Source organism: Prionailurus bengalensis, chromosome D3 (genome assembly GCF_016509475.1).
Source record: "Prionailurus bengalensis isolate Pbe53 chromosome D3, Fcat_Pben_1.1_paternal_pri, whole genome shotgun sequence".
NCBI classification, from domain to species: Eukaryota; Metazoa; Chordata; class Mammalia; order Carnivora; family Felidae; genus Prionailurus; species Prionailurus bengalensis.
The window spans coordinates 9,482,602-9,510,333 of NC_057356.1; the positions used below are offsets into that span (position 1 = coordinate 9,482,602).

Consider the following 27,732-nt stretch of genomic DNA (forward strand, 5'->3'; position numbering starts at 1 on the left):
CTTGCCTACCACCCCCCCCCCCCCTCTCTTGTCCATTCTCCACAGAATGAGAAAGTCATCCTTCTGTGAACTCCTCACCACTGCCTGTAAGACCTTCTGAAAACAATTCGGGTCTCACGGGTCACTTAAAAGCCGTGCTCTCCGCTCCAACCCTGTATTCACCCTGTTTCCTTCACATTCCTCACCCCTTTCTGAAATTCCTTCGTGTTTGGTTTAAGGTCGGTGTCTCTCCCCTTTACAGTAGCCCCCAGAAGTCAGGGCCAGGGTCGCTCCGGATCAGGCCCGTCCACATCAGGGTTAGGGCACACATTAGGGGGTCCATGCGCGCTGAATTCGCAAGGTCGGGTGAGTCCACACATCCGGCGCGCACGCGGGGGCCAGTAGCGGTGCACCAAAGGGTGCGGAGCAGGGATCAGCCCAGGGCCTTGGGTGGGAGGGGGAGGGGTGGGCTGCGGGGCAGCTCCGCCAGGAACCCGGGGGAGGTGGCAGACACGCCCCCCCTCGGCCCCTCCTCGCGCCTGCCCATTGGCGGCCGCGCAGGGGGCGGGGAGAGGTCGCGGTTGCCGTGATCCCCTTCTCCCCCCACCGCCCCAGCCTGCAGCCTTGTCCAAATTGCCCGCGCAACGTCTCGCGCGCCCGCTCCCGCCGCAGCATGTTCCGCGCCGCTGCCAGTCTCGGGCCCCGCCTGGGCCGCCGCCTCCTGTCGGCCGCCGCCACCCAGGCGGTACCGGCCCCCAACCAGCAGCCTGAAGTCCTCTTCAACCAGGTGAGGCCGTTGGCCCCGGGGCTTTGTTCTCTCGCGGAGACGGCGCTCGCCGGCTGGGAAGGCTCTGGGCCTCTTCGGGCTCCAGTTTACCCAGTTGGGGCTCGAGGGGTTTGCTGCTCTTGATCCTTACGCACACCTTCCCTCCCCGCTAGCGTTTTGGCCCCTTCACCGCCTCTGGCAGCCCCCGCCCCCCGTTTCATTATCCAGATGTGACTTCGGCCACTTACCTGTTTTCGTTCGGCCGCCGGCCGCTTTCCTGCGCCAGTTCTCTTGGTTCCATTTTCTCGCCCACCCCCCCATCCCTCCCGGCCTCTTAGTCGCTGCGGTGTCTGCACAGGGCCTTCGCCACCCACCCGGACGACATGTCCACCAAAGTCCCTCTTAGCAGGAGCTTTTCTGTCTTTTCCGTGGTTATTTCTGAATCTTTAATTCTTGCCCGCGTCCAAGGAAGTCCGAACGGAAAAACAAAGGAAAAGGCCCTTTTCAGCCAAAGTTCACCCATTCCCTAAGGAAAAGGCAAGGCCGCAGTGCGGGGAGAGCCCATGTCCACTGCTGGGAACTGGGAAAGGGTGCGGGACTCGCGCCTCCGGGGTGCAGTCCCCAAAGGGTGTCCGCGCCTTCCAAGGAGCTGGCTTTCTTCCAGCAAACCAAGGAGAGGCTTTCCCGGGTAACACTGATTCCCAGAGGCCAATTTCTTGCTCGAGCAGGACTCTGGAATATTTTCTCTTTTGATCTTTGAGTTTGGGTAAAGTGCTGGAATTCACAGAGAAGGAAATGATTATGAAAAGAGTTTGTGTTGTAGGTGCAGCAAACTGCCCTTCTGTGAACCTGAGTTTCTTCTGAAAAGTGGGAAGTGGGTCAGAGGGCAACCCCGGGGCCTCATGCGCTTGGTAAGCACTTAACAGCAGTAACAGCTGCCGTGCTCTGTGCACAGCTTTTGCACCTGCCGCCGTTTTGTTGTACCGCTCAAGCCTTAAAACAGCCGAGTTAGGTGGGTACCGTGATCGCAGACGTTTTACAGGTGAACAAACAAGGTTGAGTTGCAGAGAGGTTTCATGGGCTGCCCAGTGTCAAAGTTGGGGTTCACATCTAGAATCCCAAGAGAAAGCCTCTACCCAGAACATTCTGTGCAACTCAGGGTTGCACAACTCAGGGTTGGAACTCAGGGGTCACTGCTGATGTAGGGTGCTGTAGAGCCAGTCCCTGGCCAACTCACTTTCAGCTGCGGACCTGCTTGTCTGGCCCGGAGTGGGGCTGCAGATCTGTGCACAGGTGGTGGCTAAAGGCTCAGCTGTATGTTGGAAGGAGTGTTACAAATGGTCACTTTGGCGAGGCAATGGAAACAAGAGATAAAACTCCTTTTGCATCACACAGGCCCCAAATGCAGCAGCTCTTGTTCTTTCGATAGGCTGCCTAATGAGGAGCTAATGCTTGGAAGACTTGAACATCAAAAAGATCATGCAGAAATATCCTTCAGGGAGAATTGTCAGCCTCCCAAGTCTTTGTGGGCATGAGATCTAATTAAGATCTTCCTCCTCTGTGGTCACGTGGAGGTGAGGGAATGGCCTTCAAATGTACATGCATGTGGGACTTGTAGATAGCACGATTCCTGCTCTCCAGATTCACTCTGGGGATGTAAGTTGGGGGGAGAAGAGTGAAATCTCCCCACAGCTGCTTTTCTTTATCACATTTTTTGAGATCATAAAAGTAACATTTGCTCACTGCAAAAATGCTGAGTACCGTAAAACTTCTCCCAGACCCCATTCCATTCTCTCCAAGAGCACTGTTAACACGTAGGTCTGTGATCTTGTATTTTGTGTGTGTGTGTGTGTGTGTGTGTGTGTGCGCGCGCGCGCGCGTGCGCGTGCACATGAGCAAGCATGCACCAGATTTTTTTTTACATAAATGAGATGCTAGCACTTACTGTACTGAAGCACTGTCTCATTGAACAGTGTACCTGACTTATCTTTCTCAATTAGTACATTTATATCTTGTTTATTCTTCCCAAAGGTTGCAAAGCATCCCACCATGCGGGAACTGGCTATTCTTAAAGTTCCTTGGGCTGTTTTCAGTGTTAAGTTGTTGCCAACCTGCTGGCAAGCATGCCAAAGCCTTATCTGAAAAATCTGTCTCGAGGAGTCAGGGGCTCTAAGTACAAAGTAGATCACATTCCTGGACATTTCTCTGAGGTGTTGCTGGATCCTTTAAGTTCATTCAACTATTCTGGAGTTGAGTTTCCCAAAAAGTTCTTCCGACAGGCGGTTTTCTTGCCAAGGGCATCTGCGGGGAGGGAAGGTGTTTGGGCTTTTGGGGGAAATGTCGTATTTCAGGCTTGTTGGGTCTCATCTGGATGGGTAAGAGGGGTCAGGCAACAGGTCTTCTCCTTGTCACCTCTTTTTCTCAATCTGAAAGAAGTTGAGGGGGGTGGTTTGGTCCACCTTCCTGGGGTCCTCTTGCCTCTACTTGTCTTGAGTGAGGCTCCAGGGTGGGGTAGATTTACTGGTTGGGTTAGGACGATTTCAGGACACAGTCTCCTTCCCCAACTCACAAGCAGGGACCTGTAGGGGAAACTGATTGATGGCCAGGTTTCTTGAAGACCAACATTTCTTATCCTTGGCAGTTTCGGGGACACATCTCTGTCAATAAACTGATTTTCATTTTTCATTCTTCTTTTCTTTCCTGACTTGGAGAGTAATTAAGATCTCGGAAGACAACTTAAAGGAAAACCCAAGGGACTGTGGCTTCAGCAAAATTACCTCTCTGGATGGAGTGTGACTAATACTTCTATCTTCAACATCACCAATTCGTGTTGGTTGATAATAAAATGCCCCGAGTTAAGCTCTGTGGATTTGATTTGATTTGATTTGATTTGATTTGATTTGATTTATTTATAAAAAAAATTTTTTTTAACATTTATTTATTTTTGAGACAGAGAGAGACAGAGCATGAACGGGGGAGGGTCAGAGAGAGAGGGAGACACAGAATCTGAAACAGGCTCCAGGCTCTGAGCTGTCAGCACAGAGCCCGATGCGGGGCTCGAACTCATGGACCGTGAGATCATGACCTGAGCCGAAGTCGGACGCTTAACCGACTGAGCCACCCAGGCGCCCCAAGCTCTGTGGATTTTAAAAGCTCCTGAAGTCAAGCCGCACTGATTTTCATAGCCAGATACTATGGGGACTTGTCTTCCCAATGTTAGACCCCAGTGCCGGCCGTGCCTGGTGTAGGATCTGATCTCTCGTTTTTGCTTCTCCGTGCTCGTGGTGTCCCTCTGTTTGTGGGAGTCTCGCCAGGGATTTGGTGCCCGTGTCTCTGCCCTTCCTGCCCTTTTCAGTATGGCCTCCTCTTTATGACAAACTGTGGAAGGTCTGTTCTACCAGTCTTCAGGTCGTTTTCAGAGTTAGTTGAATAGATGTAGCTGTTCTCTTGGTATGTCTGTGGGACAGGGTGAGCTCAGGATCCTCCTACTCCGCCGTCTTCCTGACTCCCCACGTTGGTTGATAATAATAATGAAGAAGAGAATATTGTTAGATACCGTGTTATGCTCTGGACTCAGACTGCCTGCCACCCGTTAGTGCTGACTTGGGCAGGTTCATTCATTCAACAGACATTTCCTGAGCACTCCCAGTTCCAATAAACAAAACAGACAGGAATCCCTGCCTGTGGGAAGTTTGTGGCCTGGATGGTGGAGACAGACAAATAAGGGAAATAATGTGGCCAAGGCAATCAGTGCTGTGGAGAAAAATACGGCAGGGAACAGGGCGATATGGAGGGTGGTACAGAGCTGAGCTCTGTACCTCAGCTACCACACCTGTACACTGGGGTAAAAATCCCATCTACATCATAGATAGGGTTGCTGTGAGGATGAAGTGGGGTCATCCTGATACAGCCCTTAGCAAATGCCCGGCTCATGGCGCCCTGTGCCTCCATATTTATTTAGCCGTAAGTAAAAGCTGTGAGAACAGTGATGCTGTTGAGCTTACAAGATAATGCGATGTAACTCCATTATGTGGGTGCTGTTGTAGTTGTAACTTGTTTTCTGAAGGGTTAAGTTAGGTTGTGGGAAAGCTGAAATGGGGGCTTGGGGTGAATTAAGTTTGTGTCTTCTATTCTTAGCTTCTTGACCACAACACTCAGGAACTAAAGGGAGAACTGACAAGGACATTAAGAAAGGATCTCCCTATTATATAGAATTTTCTGATTACAATATTAATACATCCTCAGTACAAAAAGTCAAACATTACAGAGGTCTGTGAGGTAGAAACTCACTGGAAATATATATAGGCATGCACAGATGTTCATTGTCACATAGTTTATATGGGCAAAAAACTCAGGAAGCCAGCTTGCCATCCACAGGGAGGCAGATGAACAACATATGTTATAGTTACAGGGAGGAATAATTCAATGCATGTGCTAGTTACAGGAATTAGCTAGAGCTGTATGAATAATGGGCCTGAAAAACAATGAATGTTTCAAGGGGGGGGGGGAATGAAACTAATTAAAACTACCCCAAACTTTACATTGAATGTGAATAGACCTATCTCCATATAAAATGTATAAAAATGTACAGGAAGGAAAAAGCTCATTGGTGTGAGGGCGGTGAGTGCCAGGGGTGAGGGGGTCGGGTGGTGGCGGGGAGGGGTGCCGCATAGGGAATTTGCTGGCAGGCAGTGACCGTAGGGAACTTTGGCTTTCTTTACATATTTTGTTTCTTTTTTTTTTTTTTTTTTTATTAAAAAAATTTTTTTTAACCTTTTATTTTTGAGACAGAGAGAGACAGAGCATGAATGGGGGAGGGGCAGAGAGAGAGGGAGACACAGAATCGGAAGCAGGCTCCAGGCTCTGAGCCATCAGCCCAGAGCCCGACGCAGGGCTGGAACCCACAGACCGCGAGATCGTAACCTGGGCTGAAGTCGGACGCTTAACCGACTGAGCCACCCAGGCGCCCCGCATATTTTGTTTCTTTAAAAGTAAGTAACCTGTAAGCAAACATAAAAAGAAAAAAGAAAGTGACAGGCCTCTGATTATCTCATACCTGCAGATAATCACTGCTAACAGGTAGAATATATACAGAATAGGAATTTGATTTTCCTTGTTTTCCTTGGGAGATTCTTACATAATGAGCTAAAACCTGTGTTGGGGTAGGCAGTGGTTTGAAGCGGCTTTTATGCTGAATGAATCAAGTGAAATATCTCCACAGTGATCATACTGGTTTTATTGCTTGTGTAGGAGTTTTACGATCTTTTGTAGAAATAATAGATTCAGGCAACCCAGAGAATTAGAGGATTTTACCAGACCTACCTAGATTCTTCTGCTTTTAACAACAGTTCTGTTATGAATGAATACAAATGCTTCTCATTACCTCCTGCCTCCCCAGAATCTGTGGGAACACACTGAGTTACAGGTGACTGGGCTCCAAGAAAGTTTATGGTATTGAGGTCAAGTTGAAAGGACAGGTATGTGTGTTGTGGACATGTGTACGTTTCCCCTGATTGAATAATCATGGTTACTGATCACTTAGGATCTTTCGGGCCCTGTGCTGAGGACACGTAACTACGTGTTCGCCTTTCATCCCTCTGGCAACTGTACGAACCAGGTATCGTAGTACCTCATCTTGCAGATGAGGAAACTGAGACTCAGGGAGGTCGTGTTCACATTAAGTAGTAAGTATGAAACCAAGGTCCAACTCTGACATGCATGCCCTTAGCCACATGCTGTGCTGCCTCGTGACCAGGCCCTGTGGTCAAACAAGGATGTAGATATTCACATCTTTGTAATATCTTGACTTGGAATATTTGAAATTAGGAGGGAGGTGCCGTGTTTGTGTTCACATGTGTATACCCAGCACCTAGCACCGAGATCAGAATATAATTGCTGCTCAGTAAATATTTATTGAAGGCATGAATGGTTGCCATTTATGAAACTGTGCTTATAATTTCGTGTTCCAGGAGCAAGGAATGGAAATGCGGTATTTCCACTTAGGAGGGGTATTTTCAGAGCATTTGGGAGTTAATGTGAATAAGAATGTGGAGACATGCAGGGAGTGCTAAAATTGTCCAACAAGGGAAGTGATTGCAGCAAGATAGGGGTTTGCCAAATCATAAGCCCAAAGAATATCAACAAGTTGAAACCATGCCTGCATGGCAGACAGTCCATAGTAGAACCAAGCCTCCCATTGTGGAAGTGGTGAAAAAAAATCCAGGAACGCATAAGGAAAGACCCTGGGAGGGGCGCCTGGGTGGCTCAGTCGGTTAAGCATCTGACTTCGGTTCAGGTCATGATCTCACGATTTGTGAGTTTGAGCCCCACATCAGGCTCTGTGTTGACAGCTCAGAGCCTGGAGCCTGATTCAGATTCTGTGTCTCCCTCTTTCTCTCTCCCTTCCTCACTCTCTCTCTGTCTCTCTCAAAAATAAACATTAAAAAAAAAATTAAAAAAAAAAAAGAAAGACCCTGGGAGTTGAGGAGGGGAGGAGAGGGCTGGGATCAGGAGCCAGAATGTCTCCAGCAAGTCTAAGGGAGGTCGCTGCCCTTGACCTTAATTCTAAATTGACCCTGAGGTTTCTAGAGGATTATGTGGAGAAACGTGAATGTGTGTGGCATTCAGTGTTTGTCTTGAACTTATTTTCTCAGGATCTTGTAATAGAAAAGATAGCATCTGCTCTCTATCGGACACGAGTTACCTAACTGCCACTGAAAAGCAAATGCCAGCACGAGTCTCCCCAAGACAGAGAACCACCCCATCTGCTCCCTCACCCTTGGGGAAAGTAACATATTCCAGGGATGCAGATTTCCCAGGTCACAGACCCCCAGTTCTTTCATCCATCAAAGCATCCTGTCTCCTTAAACTGGAGCTACTGAACACCATTTAACCTCTTGCCGGAGACTTTGGGCAGATTATGACTGTCCACTGCCATGGGGTGGAGGTGGCTTTGAAAGAGTGCTCTGTCTTCACCTTGGTTAAGCCTCTTCCCTGGGGTCCCACCTCTGCTGTCCCTGCCCCAACTTCTAGGCACTCACCACACCACCCAAGTTTCTGGATGCGGCCAAGGATCGTGTAATCCTCTAACTCAGCAGTTTTGGCGTCTGTACAGTAATCTGTCCCAAGTTCACAAAGGTACACGTCCAAGGATGTCTGCTGCAGCAGCATCGTTGGGAATAGTGGAAACTGGCCTGAAAGTGCACGCGTAGGAAATGGTTATGTAAACTGTGGAGGAATGCTGTGTTGCTTAAAATAATGGAGCCATCTGGTTGTGGAGTAATGTGAGAAAAGCAAGTTAAGAAATGGAGAGCCGATGATCTCCACACAGCATGGAGGCTCGCACGTGTGTCCTGTACTCTCTGCACCCCTAACACCAGCACAGCCGCCTGCACACGGCAGGGGTGGGATCCAGAGCCCCCTCTGCTGTCCTGCCCCCTCACTCTGCAGCCAGGGGGCCCTTTTGGTTCCTCCTATCCCCAAGCTCTTCCGTCAGGCGCCCCCCTCAGGTGCCATCTGACTTCCCGGTCCGTTCCTCACTGTCGCCCGTTTGTTTCTGCTTCTCGCTTTGTATGTGGGCTTGTAGATGGTGTCTCTCCTCCACAGGACTTTTTAGCTCAAGGAGCCAGGATGCTTTTTCACTCAGTGCTCAGCATGGTGATGGCACTCTGTCAAAACTTTCGACTGCGTGGGGCGCCTGGGTGGCTCAGTCCGTTGAGTGCCCGACTTTGGCTCAGGTCATGATCTCGCCGTTCCTGAGTTTGAGCCCGGCACCAGGCTCTGTGCTGACAGCTCAGAGCCTGGAACCTGTTTCAGATTCTATGTCTCCCTCTCTGTCTGTGCCCCTCCCCCACTCATGCTCTGTCTCTCTCCCTCAAAAAAAAAAAAAAAAAACATTAAAAAAAAAAAGTTAAAAAAAAAAAAGCCCGGATTCATCCGGTGCTCATCCTGACCCTGCTCTTGACCACAAGGTTGGGCCAGACCTCCCTGGAGCCTGCTGGTCCTGAAATCTCTGGCCCTGGCACGAACCAGACTCCACGCTTTGCTTAGTGGCCTGGTCTCGTTTGTGGTCCTGGACTGTGGCCCAGAGTAACTGGAGATGACTCCCCAGGGTCCTAAGCCAGGCCATTTTGGGATGCTGGGGCCAAGGAGAGCCCTTGAGGAAGGAAGGCACAGTGGCTTTGGACTGACGGTCACCCTGAGTGTGACATTTACGCAGTCCTGGGAAAGTGACAAAATACCCCCTCCCCTCACCAGACCAGTTTCCCCAGCCTGCAGGAGAACAACAGCTTGCTGGCAGATTTCTTCCCTTTTATCCCATGAAGCCATCAGCTGGCTCCTAGAAGCAGAGAGAAAATTCTGGCACTTAATTAAGCAGCTTTGGGCAAGGGTCCTTTCTCTGAGTGAATGGAGAGGCTTCCATCTCCCTGCCATTGACTTCATAAAACCATGTGGTCTTTCTCCACTTGGTTGCTGTTAGACCTCCCAACGGCGAAAACAGAAAACAGCGGTTGCTGCCAGGCTGCTGCCAGGTGCTGAACTGAGGGCTTCGCAGGACCCACACTCCTTCTCTGACCCCATCTCCTAGCACTTCTTCTTGGTTCGCCAGTAACTCTGGCCACTTTTGTTTTTTCTCAAAGGCACCAGACTTATTCTTACCCCAGGGCCTTTGCACTTGCAGTTCCTGCTGCCTGGACTGCTTATCCTCCCATTCTTCCTGCCGCTGCCTCCTTTTCATCAGTCAGGGCTCCAGTGAAATATCTGCTCCTTAGACCCACCCGACCATCCCAGCCGAAGTTCCCTATCTTCCCCGACTTCAGGACCCTCTCTGTATCCTCATTTTCTCCTGTGCACCTACCACTGCAATCTGAGGTTGCCTTGTGTATCTGATTGCTTCTCTACTGTCTGTGCCCACCAGAACACCAGCTCCCGTGAGAGAGAGGTCCTTACTGGGTTGGGTTTCCACTGTGTCCTCAGCCTTAGAGCAGGGCCCGTTGTTGGTGTTCACTAAATATTTACTGAATAACAGCCCTGTGCCGTAGTGTGGTAGAGGAAACATGGTTGCAAATGCTTTGCTGCTCCTCTCAAGGTGAAGGCTCCTTCCCCTCCCCAAGGTCCGGACTGGGCCTGTGACTCACACTGCCCAGTGGAGTTTGGTGGCAGAAACGAGGCCTTGTGAGCGCAGAGCCCTCCTGCACACCCAGTCCCGGGTACCTTTGCCCTGCAAGCCCCTATGTGAGCCCAGCTGAGCCCTGTGCAGCTGAGCTCAGTCAGTGGGCATGACTGTAAGAAAGTAACAAGTCGTGTGAGCCACTTGAGTTGTGAGATGTGACCCAACAATGGAGACAGATAACTGATAAGGTAGGAGTGCATTCCCTTCATTTCCCAGATCAGGGAAACCAAGGCCAAGAACTCACCCCAAGTCCCTTGGCAGAGTGGGCATTCCAACTTGGTGGTCCCCAAGGCTGGGCTTTAAACCTCACGCCACATCACTCTGAGAGGCTAATTCAGGTTTGTTCTGATGGTTTTGCTTTTTTAAAATTGCTGGTTCTCAGCACTGGGTTGAGAGCTGGTCCTGAGAACTTTCTTCCTTCTCTCTGTAGATCTTCATAAACAATGAGTGGCACGATGCTGTCAGCAGGAAAACATTCCCCACCGTCAATCCATCCACTGGAGAAGTCATCTGTCAGGTAGCTGAAGGAGACAAGGTGAGAATTGGTGACTTACCCTCAGGGCATGGGTGGGCAAGGATGGCTTATTATTTTTAAGTTAGACAGCAAGGAAACAGGGTCAAGGAGCAGAGGCAGAGAGAGAGAGAGAGAGAGAGAGAGAGAGAGAGAGAGTCTCAAGCAGGCTCCACACTCAGTGCAGAGCTCAACGCAGGGCTCAATCCCATAACCCTGGGATCATTACCCGAGCCAAAACCAAGAGCTGGACGCTCAACCAACTGAGCCACCCAGGCATCCCTAAGTATGTTTAATATTAATGAAAACCATGCTCCCAGCCTCCTGATATACATTTCCCTATATGAAAAATGCTAGCTGTGTTATTTTACAGCTTCCCCAAGAAGGGGGAAGCTGGTTAAACCTTCACTTGGGGAACATTGCAGTCATCTCAGAAGGGATGGTTATTGGCTGCGCTTGCTTTCTTTTTTTTTTCTTTTTTTTCAACGTTTTTTTTTTTTTTTTTTTTTTGGGACAGAGAGAGACAGAGCATGAACGGGGGAGGGGCAGAGAGAGCGGGAGACACAGAATCGGAAACAGGCTCCAGGCTCTGAGCCATCAGCCCAGAGCCCGACGCGGGGCTCGAACTCACGGACCGCGAGATCGTGACCTGGCTGAAGTCGGATGCTTAACCGACTGCGCCACCCAGGCGCCCCTGGCTGCACTTGCTTTCTTAGCAGGAGGGGGGAAATGATCAAATTCTAAGCACTGGCCCCTGAATGACTCTCTCCAGAACACTTTTGGGGACTCTGAAATGAAAATACAGAAACAGTTGGGATGCCTGGGTGGCTCAGTCAGTTAAGCATATGACTCTTGGTTTTGGCTCAAGTCACGATCTCACGGTTTGTGAGTTTGAGTCCCACATTGGGCTCTGTGCTGATAGCACGGAGCCTGCTTGGGATGCTCTCTCTCCCTCTCTCTCTGCCTTTCTCCCACTCTCAAGGTAAAAAACATTAAAAAAAATGAAGATGCAGATCTAAAATATTCATATACTCTCTTAAAAAAATAAAAAAAGAAAATACAGAAACGGAAACTGTCAGGGTCCTCATTTCCTCCATGACTCTGGAAGGGAGAGTCTGAAGCTTGTCAGGCAGAGAGCCCTCTGTGGTGGGGAGGGACTGTTTGGGGCAGGTTTCCACACAGGCATTGACTGAAGCCCCCTGGGTGTTGCTTGGCAGCAGGGCGCGTGGTAATTGGAGGCAGTTTTCACCGAGAAGGCCTGAGCTGCCCTGGTGGGTGTTTTCCAGGAAGATGTGGACAAGGCAGTAAAGGCTGCCCGGGACGCCTTCCAGTGGGGCTCACCCTGGCGCCGCATGGACGCATCCGATAGGGGCCGCCTGCTGAACCGCCTGGCTGATCTGATTGAGCGGGACCGGACCTACCTGGCAGTGAGTTCTCAGCTCCCTCCTCTCTCATCCCACATGGTGAATGGGCTTCTCACGGACAGCTGGGAAGGGGGTTGCATTGCTGACATGTAACTGGTCAGAATGGCATAGGCTGGACACCTTTGGGATACACCCCTGTACCACCCCTGTACCAACCAGCCTCTCAGTGTCTCCTATGATGGCTAAGAAAGGAGGAGACTGGGAGAGGGAGAGGGGAGCCACAGGGGAGCCTTCCCAGAGACCCCCAGGGATGGACACTGTTCTCACAGCCGCTCCGTATGGCAGGCCTTCTTTCTGGCTGCCAGAGCAGAAGAAACCAGGAGGCAACATCCTTGCCTCTCCCCAGTCCAATCTGCAAAGAGCAGCCAAAGTGAACCTTCTAGAAAGTAAATTATACCATGGTCTCAAGCCTTCCATGGCATCCTCTATATCCTTAGGATAAACTCCTGTTCTCTCAACATGGTCTACAAGGCCCTGCTGGGTCTGACTCCGTCTCCCAACTCATGCCGGACTATGGGCACCGCCACCCCCCCCCCCCCCCCCCCCCCCGCCCCGCACAGCTCAGCTCACCAGCCTGCCCTCAACTTCCCGACTGCTAGGCTTCTTTGAGGCATCAGGGCCTTTGCACATGCTGTTCCTTCTGCTTGGGGTGCTCTTCCCTTTGTCATCAGTTGTACCTTTCCCGTTGCCTAGTTACCTCCTACATGTCCTTCCAGTTTCACCCTAAAGGGTGCTTCTCAGACTGGGCTGGGCATCCTGATTTCCCCTTTCTAGCTCGTGATTGATGATTCGCACCATTACCCACTGGCACTTTGCTCTCTCCGCTCCCATGTGGGTCTCTTATTCCCAGCAAGGGCTCAGGTGTGGCTTACAGCAGAACCTGGAAACGTGTGCTTGTTGGTGCACCATTCCCTCCCCACCCCTCACTTTCCTGTCTTTGGAGAGGGAGAGGCGATGGGCCAGAAATGCCACGGCATTCCATGGCACAAAGCGGCCGTCAGCCCTGATCCATGCTGAGCTTCAGTGCCGGTCGTCCCCTACTGCGAGTGCTGTAAGGCAGTCCTGTGCCTGCAGTTCTGTGCTCATCGTTCTCTCTTCTCAGGCCTTGGAGACGCTGGATAACGGCAAGCCCTACGTCATCTCCTACCTGGTGGATTTGGACATGGTCCTTAAATGCCTCCGGTATGGGCTCCGGCTTCCTGTTCTTTGCTCTGGCTGTGCCCCAGGGGAGCAAGTCTTGTGGGGGGAGAAAAAATAGTAACGTGTAAAAGGATCACAGGAGTTGGAGAAACATGTTCTATGAGACTCTGTCTTATGAGAAAATCCCTCGATTTCAAAACTGTAATTTACTCATAAGCATTTTCTCTTCCTTCTTGAGGCAGTTTTGGTAATTTGTACGTTAGTTGGAATTTGCCCATTTTATGTAGGTTATCTTGTTTGTTGGCTACAATTGTTCACATTCTCTTACACATTCTCTTATCTTACGATGTCCCTGCTTTCATTTGTGATTTCAGTTGTTTGTGTCTTCTACCTTTTTTTCTTAGTCTAGCAAATGCTTTGTCAGTTTGGTGACTTCTGGAAAGAACCCACTTTTGGTTTTGTTGATTTCCTCTGTTGTTTTCCTGTTCTCGATTTCATCTGTCTCTGTTCTGGTCTTTATTATTTCCTTCTTGCTGGCTTTGGGTTTAGTTTAATCACACATCCTAATGACCAAGAAATGCAGGCTGAGGAATAAGAGCTTTGTGAGGGTCCTTTGGGTTGTAGCTTAACAAGTAGACTCAGCCTACCTTGGGCACTGTGGAGAGTTGGGGGTCTTGAATCCAGAAGGTCGCTGAGCATCACCACGGCGCATCTTGGCCCTCTTGCTTCATCCTTCTCTCGATTACCTCTCGCCTCCTTCAGGGCCAGTCTGTGTGCTGGAGGCCGGCTTTCCGCACCTGGGCTTGCTTCCGTATGCGTGATCCTACCAGACTACACTGCAATCCCTTAGTCCAAATGCCGAATTCCTGCCAAGTGCCAAAGTCTAATGCCAGACTCAGGGGCCAGATGCCACCCTGATTGGCTGGCCTTGAATCTGATCAGTTGTGGTCCGGGTGGACAGATCATTGTGCACGGGGGGACTACTCCCCCTATGACGCTGGGGACAAAGAGGGGAAGAAGCAGTGCCAGAAAAGTGGGGGTTGTACAACATGATGGGTTCTCAACCAGGGTAGTCACATCTCCCAGGTGACAGCTGGCAATGTCTGGAGACATTTTTGGTTGTCACAGCATGGGGGGAAGGGTGCTACTGGCATCTAGCGCGCAGCGGCCAGGGATGCTGCTAAAAATCCTACAGTGCACAGCACAGCCTGCACATCAAAGAATTTTCCAGTCCCAAATGACAGGAGTGGCAAGATTAGAACACTCTGCAAGGGTGTCCCAGAGAGAGCAGCCTGCTGAAGCTTGGGCAGAGTCCCATGCCTTCCTGATTTTAGGGATATGCCTTTGTGCTGATTAAGTAACCGTTCTGAGGCCTGAAAACCCATGTAATACAGGCTAGTGGGAAGGGAGCGGCCGTGCCTTCCCTTGTATAGATTGGTAACTCCCTGGCTGCGTTTCTCCCCAGGTTCACAGACCTGTGTTCAAAGCCAGGTCAGCCTGGGGCTCAGATTCTCCCTGGCAGTCACATTTATTTCAAAACTCTTCCTGTTACCGCACATTCCATCTTTCCCCTTCTCTCGTTTTTCCTACTGCCCTGAAAACTTAATCATTATGTACTGGAAACACACTGCTCCTTTCTCCCCCACTCTAATCTGCTGGGCTTTTCTGTCCCCTGTGTCCCTGTGCATCTAGGTGGTAAACTTTCCAAGAGGTTGGGCCAGTTGAGGATTTGTTTCTGGTGGCTGTTCCCCCAGCCTTAGTTTGGGGCTCTGCACACAGGAAGTACCAGCTGTTGGATAGGTTTGCACTTCTCTACCAGATTCAGTCCATGGCTCTCATGCTAATCTGTGGTGCTGGGCTGGTTTATTTCTTAAAAATACAGATTCCTGGGACTCCCCAGCACTCCAGATTGAGTAGGTTGGAAGTGGGTGCCGGGAATGTGGTGTTTTTTACAAGCAACCTAGGTGATTCTGAGGTTTAGAGGTTAGTTACCCAGAGTGGATTACTGTGCCCCTTGAAGCTATTTAAGTGTTTCTGGAAATAAGCCAAGAGTAAGAGCAATTACCAGAAAGACTTAATTGGGTCTGAATCTTCTCTTTCTGCCAGGGTTCACAGGGGTCCCTGACTGTCATTGATTAAGCTTGGATTTTTCTTTTTTTTTAAGTTATTATGCTGGCTGGGCTGATAAGTACCATGGGAAAACCATTCCCATCGATGGGGACTTCTTCAGTTATACCCGCCATGAACCTGTCGGGGTGTGCGGGCAGATCATTCCGGTGAGTGCCAGCTTCATAATAAACAAATGAAGGTTTATCAGGAATGCCTTGAGATGCAGCGATCCCAACAGGCTAATTACAAAGGCGGGGTGTCTGCGGGGTGATGTCAGAGGGTGGCCTGGGTGGTGGCTAAGAACACAGGCTTTAAAAAGCCAACCAGCACTGCCATCCGTGGCAAATCCTTTATCCCAAGACTCGGTTTCCTTACCTGAAAAGCGGAAGGGACACTGGGGACATGATACAACAACTCAGCACAGAGCCTAGTATGGAGAAAGCTCTAATGAGCATGAGTCACTGTGTTCTGGTCCACCTGCTGTGTCCATCCATCTGAAACTCACAGTTGGGTCGTGGGGGTAGCACCAGGGGCTCAGAGATGCCAGTGCTGCTTCCATGACCTGGGCTACCGCTTTCACGGGCGGCTGCAGCCCTCAGCTGAGGTTCCAGGAGCGGCTGTTTTTTCTTGCAGTGGAACTTCCCGCTCCTGATGCAAGCCTGGAAACTGGGCCCAGCCCTGGCGACCGGAAACGTGGTTGTGATGAAGGTGGCTGAGCAGACTCCACTCACCGCCCTCTACGTGGCCAACCTCATTAAGGAGGTGTGTGGTTTATGTCTGTCTTGACCTCTGAATGCCCTTGTACAGACTTGCTCCTGCGGGGGGAGCTTAGGAGGGCGGGTATTTGTAGAGCAGGGACCAAGCCCTCCCCAACCCCCACACCTCATCACAGATCAGCCAAAATGGCCCCTGTCACCTTATATCTATGGTACAGTTTCACTGCCAGACCCCTTTGAAGAATGAAAATTTTTCTAAGTGAATGCCACTGAGAAGAGGCAACAGCCACAGGGAACCCCCAATAGCAGGTTCTCTGCCGTGCCATTTGGAATTCCTGAGCAGTACCCCACAAGACTGGCATCTGCTTACTCGGGTACCAGGCAGGCTGCTTTAGTCTCTCTGGGAGGGGTGTGTGTCCTTCTGTCCAAACCCTTTGGAGCAGGAGAATGATTCCAAGTGTCCCTGGCTGTTTGCATACAGGCTGGCTTTCCCCCTGGTGTGGTCAATATTATCCCTGGATTTGGCCCCACAGCTGGGGCTGCCATCGCCTCCCATCAGGATGTGGACAAAGTAGCCTTCACGGGCTCCACTGAGGTAAGACATCACCAGGATCTCAAGCATGTGGTACATTTGGCCCAAGTTCCCACTGTCCTCAAGGATGCAGCATTGAAGATTAGCCTCTGGGTGATGCATGGTGGGGGGTCCCCCAAGACTGCCTCTGAGTAGCTTGAGCGAGGGCAGTGACTGTCAGAGTGGAGCCCTTCGTGGGTTGGTTGACGCTCTGGATGGTGTTTCAGGGCCAGCATCATGCATGGAATAAAGACACCGAGACCGTCTAGACTTCGTGACTGCCTGCCCAGCCCCTCAGCTGTGTCAGGCTCCTTGACCAGCACTGCCCTGACAGTTACAGAGCATGGGCTTCAGAAAGACAGGAGTTCCAATCCCAGCCTCACCATTGTGACATGGGGTGATTCACTGAATGTCTTTGGGGCTCCGTTTGTTGTCTTTAAAATGAGGATGGCAATATCTAGGCGGTAGAGGCGGTTTGTATGGTGTAGTGGGGAAGATAATGTGCTTCGGAGTCTTACTGTTCCAGTAGCACTTGCCAGCTGTGTGATCATCGGCAAGTCACTTAGTCTCCCACGGCCTCTGCCTCATCTGTAAAATGGGGGGGAGAATGGCACCCATCTCCTAGGATGGGAACCAGTAAGATGAACTTTATCAAGTGCTGGGCAAAGGTCTGGCTCAGAGCAAGTGCTCAATAAGTGAATGAATGAATGAATGAATGAGCAAGGGGATTATGCTGCTCTGTGCCAGGCCCTGGAGAAGCAGGGTGTCTGGGGATTCCCTACACATCGTCTCCTTCGAAGCAGGGACCGAATTCCTTCTAAAGAGGAACTTTTTCCTCTCCTTGAATTCTTGGGAGGGTTCAGTGCATGACTTCAGAGAAGGCACACTGAATAATGTAATGAACATGCTCTTCAGACAGTTCCCCCTGAGAAAAAGACACCTTCAAATATTCAATCTGTACGCAGTGATGGCAATGCCAGGAGGGCAGAAATGATGCCGAGGTAATATGGTCCCGGTTCTTTGTTTGCTTTGTTAGTGCCTACATTTATGCCTCAATCTTGAGAATCTTGCAGAGGGGACGGTTTCCTGACAGAGATGCATGTGTTCATTCAGATAGGTTCAGGGCGGCTTTGTGCCAGGCTCTGGGAATAAGGAGGTGAGAAGTATCCCACCCTTGCCCTCACCGAGTGTGCCATGGGCTGGGGGACCACCCTCGCAACACTGTGGGAAGGAGACAGGATAATGGTTCGAACTGGTGATGGATTCACGCTGCCCAAGTGTGAGTTCTAATGCCACTTTTACCACTTTGGGCAAGTGACTTGACCACTCTGAGCCGTAGCGCCCACATTTCTAAATCAAGGAAAAGAGTCCTGTCTATCTTTGAGGTCACTGCGAGGATTGAACTTACAAACACAAAGCACTCAGCACAGTGTCTGGTTTGTAGGCAGTGCTCAGCATGTAGAAGCCACACAGTAGTGACTCTGCTCATGCGGTCATAGTCACTGTCATCTTAGGAGCTCAGAGGCATGGGGCAGCAGGGGTAAGTGAATAGATTTGGTGAAATTCTCCTGGTCTCTTGTAATCCAGCTGCTCCCTCAAGTTGTGGGATCCTTCGGCCTGTGTCCAGGAGAGCATGTGGTTCTTTTTTTCCTGCTATCAAGAGCTTGTCTGGGTCTCTGCTTCCGCACAGGTTGGCCACCTGATCCAGATTGCTGCAGGGAGCAGTAACCTCAAGAGAGTGACCCTGGAGCTGGGGGGAAAGAGCCCCAATATCATTATGTCAGATGCAGACAGTAAGTCTTCTGGGAGGAGTAGGTGTGGGGTGAAGGCAGCCGCTGGCTGTCCATACTGTGGTTCCAGTCACTTCTATGAGCGTCAGCACCCACTGGACTCGGTTTCTGGCCCCCGGGCCTCAGAATCAAAGTCAGAGTCTACAGTGTGGCCCTCCAGCCCGCATGACCCGGTTTCTCCCTGGCTCCTCCCCTCTTTGCTCCGTCACCCAGCCGAGCTGGGCTGCTCCGTTTCCAACCCTACTGCACACTTTCTCTTGGGCCAGACTGCTCTTCCTCCATTTCCTCCCTTTTCCTGGTCCTGCCTGGTGCCCCGATTTGCCTTCCCCGAGTGCTGTAGGCTGGCTGGGTCAGTCCTCCCACCGCCCTCGTCTGTTACCACGGAGGGCTGTGACTGCCACTCTTTCTGTGACTGTGTGCTGGGTGTCCACACCCCAAGAAGGGAGAGATCAGGTCTGTCTTGTGGGCACAGGGTCCAATTGGTGGCATGAACGGGTTAAGGGGGTAGGCAGCCCCTGGGGCAAGGTTTGTCCTCTGTCTCTTCTCATGGTTGCCTTTCTGCCCCCCCAGTGAACTGGGCCGTGGAGCAGGCCCACTTTGCCCTGTTCTTCAACCAGGGCCAGTGCTGCTGTGCGGGCTCCCGGACCTTTGTGCAAGAAGATGTTTATGCTGAGTTTGTGGAGCGGAGTGTCGCCCGGGCCAAGTCTCGTGTAGTTGGGAACCCCTTTGACAGCCAGACGGAGCAGGGGCCACAGGTGAGCCCAGCTGCTACAGGTGGGTCAGGGTGTCCAGAGTTAGCATGGAGAAGCAGCAAAGGTCTCAAATTCAGAGGCAGGCAGCCCTGGCTTCAAGTCTCAGTTCTGCCATGTACCAGCTGTGTGTCCCTGGGAAGCCACATACCCTCTGAGCCACTGTTTGCTCATCCATAACGACCACCTTTCCTGACTCACAGGCTGGCTTTGAAGTGGAAATCAGTAATAGAAAGCAATATGTAAATTTCTTACACATAATAAGTACCAGAAATGTCTATGTAAAAAGGAATGCGTGTTGGGGTGCCTGGGTGGCTCAGTTGATTAGGCATCTTACTGTTTATTTCGGCTCAGGTCATGATCTCACGGGTTCATTAGATCGAGCCCCGCATCGGGCTCAGTGCTGACAGCATGGAGCCTGTTTGGGATTCTTAGTCTCCCTGTGTCTCTGTCCCTCCCCTGCTCTCATTTTCTCTCTCTCAAAAAAAGACCTTGGCCATCCATAAAAATGCATCTACTAAAAGGACACACAGGTATCTGTTAACCATGGTTATCTTTGGGGAGTGGGACAGAGGGCCATGGCATGGGTAGCAGAGGGACTTTATTTCACTTTATACTCTTCTGAGCTATTTGGTTTAAACAAACATGTGTATGTGTGTGTGTGTGTGTATATATATATATATTTTTTTTTTTTTTTAACCAGGAACATGTATTCATTTTAACCAATAAAACTATAGTCAATAATAATTACAACAAAAAAATTATAGTGCCTCTGCCCACCATTTCCTCTCATATCCTGGGCCTTTTTCCAGCATTATCCTTAGACCCAGCCTGTCCCGGGCTCTCTCTCCACAGGGTCATGCACTGGCCTCCCCCAGAAGTGAGGAGTCCACAGGGTCAGGGGTGCTCCTGGCTCCCACAGGTCCCTGCGCCCACTTCTGGGGTCCACGCGTGCCTTTCTGCAGGCCCCATCCCCCTGAAGGTGTGTGCTGCTGGTGTCCACTCACCAGGTTCCAGGGCTGGCCAAGGCAGTCTTTTTTTCCTCCTTTAATTAACAGACAATTTTTTAGAGCCATTTAGGGTTATAGAAACATGAGCAGAAAGTACGGCGTTCTCATATACCTCTTAACTCCCCCAGCCCACGCCCCTGGTTTCCCTGATTCTTGACCTTGACCTCTTGCACTCGTGTGGTACATTTGTTGTAGCTGATGAGCCAACGTGATATATTATTGTTAACTAAAGAACGTAGTTTACCTTTGGGTTCACTCTTGGTGTTGCATTCTGTGGGTGTGGACAAAGGTATAAAGACTGTATCCACCAGCCCAGTATCATACAGAATAGTTCCAATGCCCTAAAATTCCCCTGTGCTCCACCTATTCATACCTTCTGTACCCGCAACCCTAGGCAACTACCGATCTTTTTACTGTCTCTGTTTTGCCTTTTCCAGAATGTTCTACAGCTGGAATCATAAAGTATATAACCTTTACAGGTTGGCTTCTTTTACTTAACAGTGTGCATTTAGCTTTCCTCCATGTCTTTTTGTGACTTGATAGCTTATTCCCTTTTATGGCTGAATAATATACCATTGTATAGACATACCGCATTTTCTTTATCTAGTCATCTGCTGATGGGTACTTGGGTTGTTTCTACTTTTCAGCTATTGTGAATAGTGCTGCTATGAATCCCAACATCTCTTTTTGTTTCTCGTTTTTCTTTGTAGTTTGTGGCTATCTAATTAGTAGGGAGGGTAATACAAACTTGTATAGAAATTTTAATAAGTGTTTAAAGGAAAAAATAAGACCCCCGTGGCCCCCTTCCATGTCCTTTCCCCATAGATAACCCCCCTGTTACATTTTTGTATGTTTAACAAAAATAGGATTGTATTTATTGTTGATGTATTTATTGTTCCAGTTTTAGTCTACGTGCTGCCAAAGCAAGCACATGTATTTTTCTTACTATTCTAAATTCTTAGTAACCTCAGAGTTGGAAAATAAACGATGGGTTGGTTTGATATGCATTTCTTTGAGGGCTTAATGAGGCTGGTTGAACCTTTTCTTATGTTTTTTGGCCCTTTGTAGTTCCTCCCTGTGCCTTGCTTATTCCTAAGCTTGGCCCATTGTCCCACTGCCTGTGCACTTAGAAGCCTGAAGTAGGAGAGGTCTGGCCCTAGCGTCTCTGAAATTTGGGTCTTCTTCCCGCGCCCCCCCCCGCCCCCGCCCCTGCAGGTGGACAAAACTCAGTTTCAGAAGGTCCTCGGTTATATCAAATCTGGGAAGGAGGAGGGGGCGAAGCTGCTGTGTGGTGGAGGGGCGGCTGCTGACCGTGGCTACTTCATCCAGCCCACTGTGTTCGGAGATGTGCAAGACGGCATGACCATCGCCAAGGAGGAGGTTAGCATGGGGCCAGCACTCTGGGGAATGTTTTTAGGAGAAATAGACATTTAAGTCTGGTATCTTCATACCATGATCCTTCTGCTGGCTTTGGGCCAAATCCTGGCTCTGTGCCTAAGACAAATTATTTACAACTCCATCTGATCTGGTCACTCTCCTCTTCCACCTCCACCCACTGTTGGGGAGAACTTCCAAATTTCCTTGCATGGCCTCCAGGCCCTTTGTGTTCTGCTCCCTGTGAGCCAGGAGTCAAGGAATGATTTTGCTCAGCCCTTTTATGATCTTCATATAAGCAGGACAGTGGGCTAGACCAAAGGGCTGTGACTTCCTCACACGGCAAGATTCCCGATGATCTCCCCCTCGGCACTCATTTTGAGCACAGGGCAGCAGCTCTGTCTCATTCATTCATTCGCTTCACAAGTATTTATTGAATGCCTACTCTGTGCCAGGCTCTTTACAGACCCTGGAGATCCAGAGGTATTCCAAGACGTGTTCCCTGCCCTCATACGGTTCACACGTGCTCCGCTTCCCTCGGATTAAGCCTCTGAGCAGCTTTATGCAGGGAAAGTATTTCCCCTTTCATATATAATTCAAAATAAAATAATATTAAAATGCAAAATCAGGGTAAGAAAGTCCAACAGAGTTCTGCCTCTTTTTCCATCATGACTACTTTGATGCCTTTTCTGAAATCTCAAATATCAATTTTCCAGAAGGGTTGGGGGGTGCCTCTCCTTTGCCAGTTCCACGATGCCCCATCTCACAGCCCTGCTCCAACCATGATGAGCTCCTGGCACTCTTCTCCCACCCGTCTTGACACTCACCAGGCAGTCCTGGAATCAGCCATTTCTTCAAGAAGTCCTGCTTCCTATTGGAAAGTGGGATTTCACGAGGATGGGCGCTGGGTGTGCTTATGCCTGGAACTCCATTTCCCTCCTCCCTGCTCCCCACCTGCACGCTGGTTGGGCCAGTTTCTGTTCCTGTTGTATCACAGCTTGGCTGTCACTTCTGGGAAGCCTCCCCTGATACCCCTCCTCTGCACTCAGTCAGGCTGGGAGCTCCTGTGGGTTCCCATCACACTGCCGGTTAATGGTTGCCTTCAAACCATCGATTACATCAGGATCGCTTCTAGTCCCCTCCTTCCAGTGCCCTGCCCTGATAGGGCTGACAGTGGCCACACCTGGACAACAGCAAGCACACCTGGCCCCCATGTCTTGGTTTTTGAATCTCATTCTCCACTAAAGAGAACCGGGATTCCTTGAAGAAATGGTTTATGCCAGGAACAGGTCAGGGAAAGTACAAGATGAACCTGGATGTCTTGAGAGCACAGACACTGTTCTGTTCACAGTTACTTCTTCAGCTTCTGGCGTGTGCCTTGCTGAACAACTGATACAAATTCTTTGAAACTAAATCTACATATAACATGCCAGGAACCCCTGCCTTCCAGGATTGTTTAGAAATAAGATAGGCTATGTTAAGCACGTGGTGTATAGAAGGTAACCGATCCCCATTAGCTTTCCTACATTTGTGTTTCACTGAGCTTGGGAACTGTTGTCTCCCTGTGGAACTGTTGGGGTATCTCTGGGGGCTTGAGCAATCATCTGCTCAGCACTGGAAAGCTGCATAGCTGGTTTCCATGTCTGCCCTACCCTTCCGCTGTCCACTCTTGTACTACAGATCTTTGGGCCAGTGATGCAGATCCTGAAGTTCAAGACCATAGAGGAAGTCATTGGGAGAGCCAACAATTCCAAGTATGGGCTGGCTGCAGCTGTCTTCACCAAGGACTTGGACAAGGCCAATTATCTGTCCCAAGCCCTCCAGGCTGGCACTGTGTGGTAAGAGCCTCCTAGCAGCCCCTTACAGCCCAGGCAGGGATCCCCAAGCCAGAGTTTTTTGGAATTTAGTGCTCACATCCCAGAATTTGGGATGCTGGGCTCAGTTCCTCCTGGGTCGGGGTGTGGTATAGCAGACAGAGATTTCCCATCCCCTCTCCTCTAGGAGATTAAACTTCCCTCCAGTACATAGGCCCATGCAGCTTTGTTCTTGGGCAAGCAGATGGATGACTGGGGGCTCCTTACTAAGCTGAACAAGAGTAGGAGATCAGAGCTGAGTATCTACACCTATGTAATAGTGGTCTTAAGAGCTAAGCACCTACTTCACACCCACTAGGATGGCTGTTATTTAAAAAAAAAACAAAACAGTGTTAACGAGGATGTAGAGAAATTTGAACCTTCGCATATTGCTGGTGGGAATGTAAAATGTTGCCGCCATTATGGAAGACAGTCTGGCAGCTCCTCAGTGAGTTAGATGTAGAATTACCATAGGACCCAGCAATTCTACTCCTAGGCATATACCCAAGAGAAAGAAAAGCATACATCCACACAAGAAAGTGTATCCGAATGTTCATACCAAATTACTGACAATATCCAAAAGGTGGAAACAACCTAGATGTCCATCACCTGATGAGTGGATATATAAAATGTCTAGCCACACAATGAAGTATCATTGAGGCATAAAAAGGAATAAAGTGCTGATACTACCACCACTGATGAAGTGGTTCATCTATTCGATAAACATAGATGAACCTTGAAAATGTGATACTAAGTGAAAGAAGCCAGACACAAAAGGCCACATGTTGTGTGAATCCATTTATATGAAATGTCCAGAAGAGACACATCCATAGAGACAGAAAGTAGATTAGGACTTCCAGGGGCTGGAGAGCAGGGGAATGGGGAATAACTGCTCATTGGGTAAAGGGTTCTTTTTGGGGTGATAGAAGTGTTCTGGAATTAGATAGAGGTGATGGTTACACAACACTGAATCTGCTATAATCCACTGAATTGTGTAAAGTGGTGACTTTAAATTCAATTAAAATTTAATTTTTAAGAACTGCAAAAAGAGCTTAGCATCTAATTAGCAAAAATTACTCATTAAAATGGGAGGCTATCATGTGGTGCTCCCTGTTCCTGACATTCATCTGTGACCACATCACAAAGGATGACAACTTATGGCTTTATTTCATGTGGTTTGCTGTTGGCTCCTACACGGCTGGTTATTACTATGGTTCTACCCGTCCATTTTCCCTCAATAACATTTTAGGGAAATTCAGGAGGTCTGAGGGGTATGACACATATCTCCCAACAGTTACTTCTGAAATTCTGTTTCAAATTATAGGGTCAACTGCTATGATGTGTTTGGGGCCCAGTCACCGTTCGGAGGCTACAAGATGTCCGGGAATGGCCGGGAGCTAGGAGAGTATGGGCTGCAGGCATACACTGAAGTGAAAACGGTGAGTATGGGTGCCTTCTCAGCTCTCCCTCACGCTAGACTCCATCACTACTTGTTACTAGTTTCTGGTTTTAAGCCACAGAAGAGGGTGAAGACCCAGTGTTTGCTGTGTCTTGTGAGAAATAACTTGGGACTCGGCCACCACTACGCCTACATAGTCCTTTGCTAGGCTTTGTTATACGTCAAGTTCTGCAAGACTTGAAAGGAAGGAAAGATCCTGTGGTCCAAAGCAGTGGGGAAAGACTTCTAATGAGAATCAGGCTGTGAGGCATTAGACACCAAGGGCCATAAATATTACCAATATCCTTTGATTTCATAATGTCAATGATAGGAATAGAGCCGGAGGAGCTAATCAGAAGTACAAGGAAAGTATTAATCCTTAAATATTCATCACCGCATTAGCTCTCAAAGATGAAAAAGTCAGATGTGACTAAATGCCCAATAAATTATGGAACACCCAAATCATGGTGTACTAAGTAGCCGGTAAAAATATTTTTGTAGGATATCAGACATGGGAAATCATCATCCTTTAAAATGAAAAGGCAGGATACAAAGTAATACGTGCAATATAAGCCCAGTTTAAAGGCTATATATAATTTAAAGGTACTCGCGTACCTCTATTTACTATGGAAAAGACTGGAAAAAAAGGCACCAAAGTGAAAATAATTTTCTCTACGGTGGACATTAATTACAGTTTAACCAGGAAACAAACTCACAAGTAATATTTAAAGAAAAGAGAAATGGGCTGAGTAGGGCCTTCCCAGGATTGGGAAAGAGAAGGTTCAGGGCAAGCAAACCAGCCAGGGGGAGCAGAGTGAGAAGGGCAGACAGCGGTCTCAGTACTCAGTTTAGTAAGCCACAACTTGTGTTCTCAAAGCTCACTGGAATAAAATCAACACGTTTCCTTGTTTATTTAAAATTGTCCCATATACACAAGAGGTGAGACCCAGGTTTGAACCTACAGACGTTGGTCTATAACTGTTCCTCAAAATGATGATGGGATTATTTAGGTGTGGTGTAGGGGGTGCTAGGACTGAGACCCGGGAGCTGCAGTATCTAAGGACTGACTGGAGGTTGGGGGGAGAGCCCAAGAAGAGGCTTGAGTTGAGGTGGTTCATGCTGGAATCCAAGTGTAAGCCGCTGACACAGGAGGCCTAGGGCGCTGGGGTGTTGGAGAGAATGGGAAGTAGCAGGACTTGATGGCTGGAGGGTTAGCGGCTGCAGGTGAAGGCGGCAAAGCTGGTTCAGCCAGTGCCGGGCCCTAGCCTTTGTGCTCATGATAAAGATCCCTGTACTTTGAGCTTTGGGAACTCAAGCGATGCTCCTAACAAGATTAGGCTCAAAAACGTTTCAGAAGTCTGAGGTTGCCTGGGGGACTGCCAAGAAAATGTCTTCTTTTGAACTCGTATTTACTGAGTGATTACTTGGTGCCAGAATCTGCTAGACTTCCTTATGCACATTATCTCATTCAGTGCTCCCAACAACCCCATGAAAGAGAACCGATATCCCATCTTACAGATTAGGAAGCAGGGCACACAGAGGTGAAGTGCTTGCCCAGGAGGGGATAAAGCTGGGATTTGACCCCCAATCCATCTGAATCTGGAATCTTTCCACTTGACACATTGAGGCACCTGCGAGCTTCAGCATGTTATATTTTTCCTTACTTTGATTCTTTTTGAGGAAAACATGGATCTAGATCAAGGTCTCTCAACCCCAGCACTACCGACATTTGGGGTCGGGTCATTGTTTGTTGTGGGGCATCCTGTGCAGGGTAGGATGTTCATTGAGCATTCCTGACTTCCACCTACTAGATGCCACAGTAGCTCCACCCTCTTCTGCCCCACGACCATCAAAAATGAGTGGGTGAAGGGGAGGCAGGGAGTGATGTCACACAGAACATAGCCCTGGCTGTGTTCCTGGGACAGGCCAGTTGGCCATCAAGATGTCAGAGTGAAGAAAGCCCTTGTGCTCATCCTTGGCCACACCCTGCTGAGAGCGCCTATAGATCAGAGGGAAGCATGAAGATTTAACAGCTGCTCTGCACCCCTCTTACAGGTCACGATCAAAGTGCCTCAGAAGAACTCCTGAAGAACTGTGCCAACTTCCCCACTCGTCCAGCAGTGGAGAGATCAAGGACATCGGCAGCAAAACCAAGAAAATGACCTTGCACGCTAAAAGTCTCAAAAAAGAAATTCTCCCACAAAATCTCTTGACCAAGAAAGTCCCAGAATTTGAATTGATAAATGGGGTGGGTGTGAGGCAAAGAGTATGTGGGAAGCCCTTTAAACTGCAACAATACTGCTAGCTTTCAGGCTGATTTTTCCAAACTAGATTCGAGTGTCTCATCCTGGCCATCTGATACACTTCTGTAACTCGCCTTTAACGGGGGCACAAAAAGCCATTGTTGACACTTGTACTAACAAGTCAGAGCAACAGCTAGCATCTTGCTTTGCATTCTGGCCTCAAATTCATTAAAAACAATGCTGCTGTTCACTTTTTGGTTAGTTAGTTCTGTGTCCATCTCAGTAACCCAAGGAAATACTACCACATAGGGATGCTGTCCCCTCCTTGTGTGTGTCACACCGTATACGACTACCGCCCTTCCCTGACTGTGGGTAAATAGCTTTTGTTTCCATCCTGTCAGCCTGTGGCAGCCCCTGTGCTAGGCACTAGGGAAGTCACCTAAACAGGACTCCCAGCCCCTGTCCTCAGCGAGGGGACAGTAAACCAGGAAAGAGACACTTGACATCCAGGATTAGTTCTCTGTATTTTAAGTTAAAAAACTTGGTCACATTAAATGAGACAGATTCATGCTGACAAATTTCATGAGATTAATTTGGAAATGAGATGTCTATTTATTTATCTTAGGTGAAGTCTGTATGTCTGGTAACCGGACCCCGTGGATCTCCTGTCCAGAACACTGCCTTGCTTTATTCACGGGACCTGGCAAATTAGTAATTAGTAAATTAGGAATCTGAATATTTCCTGATGAACAATGGAGTGGGAGCAAAAAGCTGAATAAGTTGTAGTAGTTTGTGAAGTTTGTGATCATGGTTGGGGTCACAGATTACTTTAATAATCTGAGGAAAATCTGATTATCTCCTAAGGAAAAGACACCTTCTATATAATT

At 49.1% G+C, this 27,732-nt stretch overlaps 1 protein-coding gene across 1 annotated transcript; it reads left to right on the forward strand.

Moving 5' to 3' along the window:
- The first annotated feature begins 576 nt into the window (after positions 1 to 576).
- ALDH2 (aldehyde dehydrogenase 2 family member) lies at positions 577 to 27,095 on the forward strand. Its single transcript, XM_043557625.1, has 13 exons — positions 577 to 766; positions 10,348 to 10,452; positions 11,715 to 11,855; positions 12,955 to 13,034; positions 15,157 to 15,268; positions 15,735 to 15,863; positions 16,299 to 16,412; positions 18,079 to 18,181; positions 18,749 to 18,933; positions 21,153 to 21,317; positions 22,992 to 23,149; positions 24,489 to 24,603; positions 26,658 to 27,095. Exons 1-13 carry the CDS (start codon positions 653 to 655, stop codon positions 26,688 to 26,690), a joined length of 1,554 nt encoding a protein of 517 aa, XP_043413560.1. The 5' UTR covers positions 577 to 652; the 3' UTR covers positions 26,691 to 27,095.
- The last annotated feature ends 637 nt before the right edge of the window (positions 27,096 to 27,732 follow it).

Bases quoted from the DNA above. Each gene is read 5' to 3' on its own strand.
- ALDH2 (XM_043557625.1), top strand. From the start codon at position 653: ATGTTCCGCGCCGCTGCCAGTCTCGGGCCCCGCCTGGGCCGCCGCCTC. The intron at 15,864-16,298 runs GTGTGTGGTTTA...GTTTGCATACAG, and splicing joins TGGCCAACCTCATTAAGGAG to GCTGGCTTTCCCCCTGGTGT. The intron at 16,413-18,078 runs GTAAGACATCAC...GCTTCCGCACAG, and splicing joins CCTTCACGGGCTCCACTGAG to GTTGGCCACCTGATCCAGAT.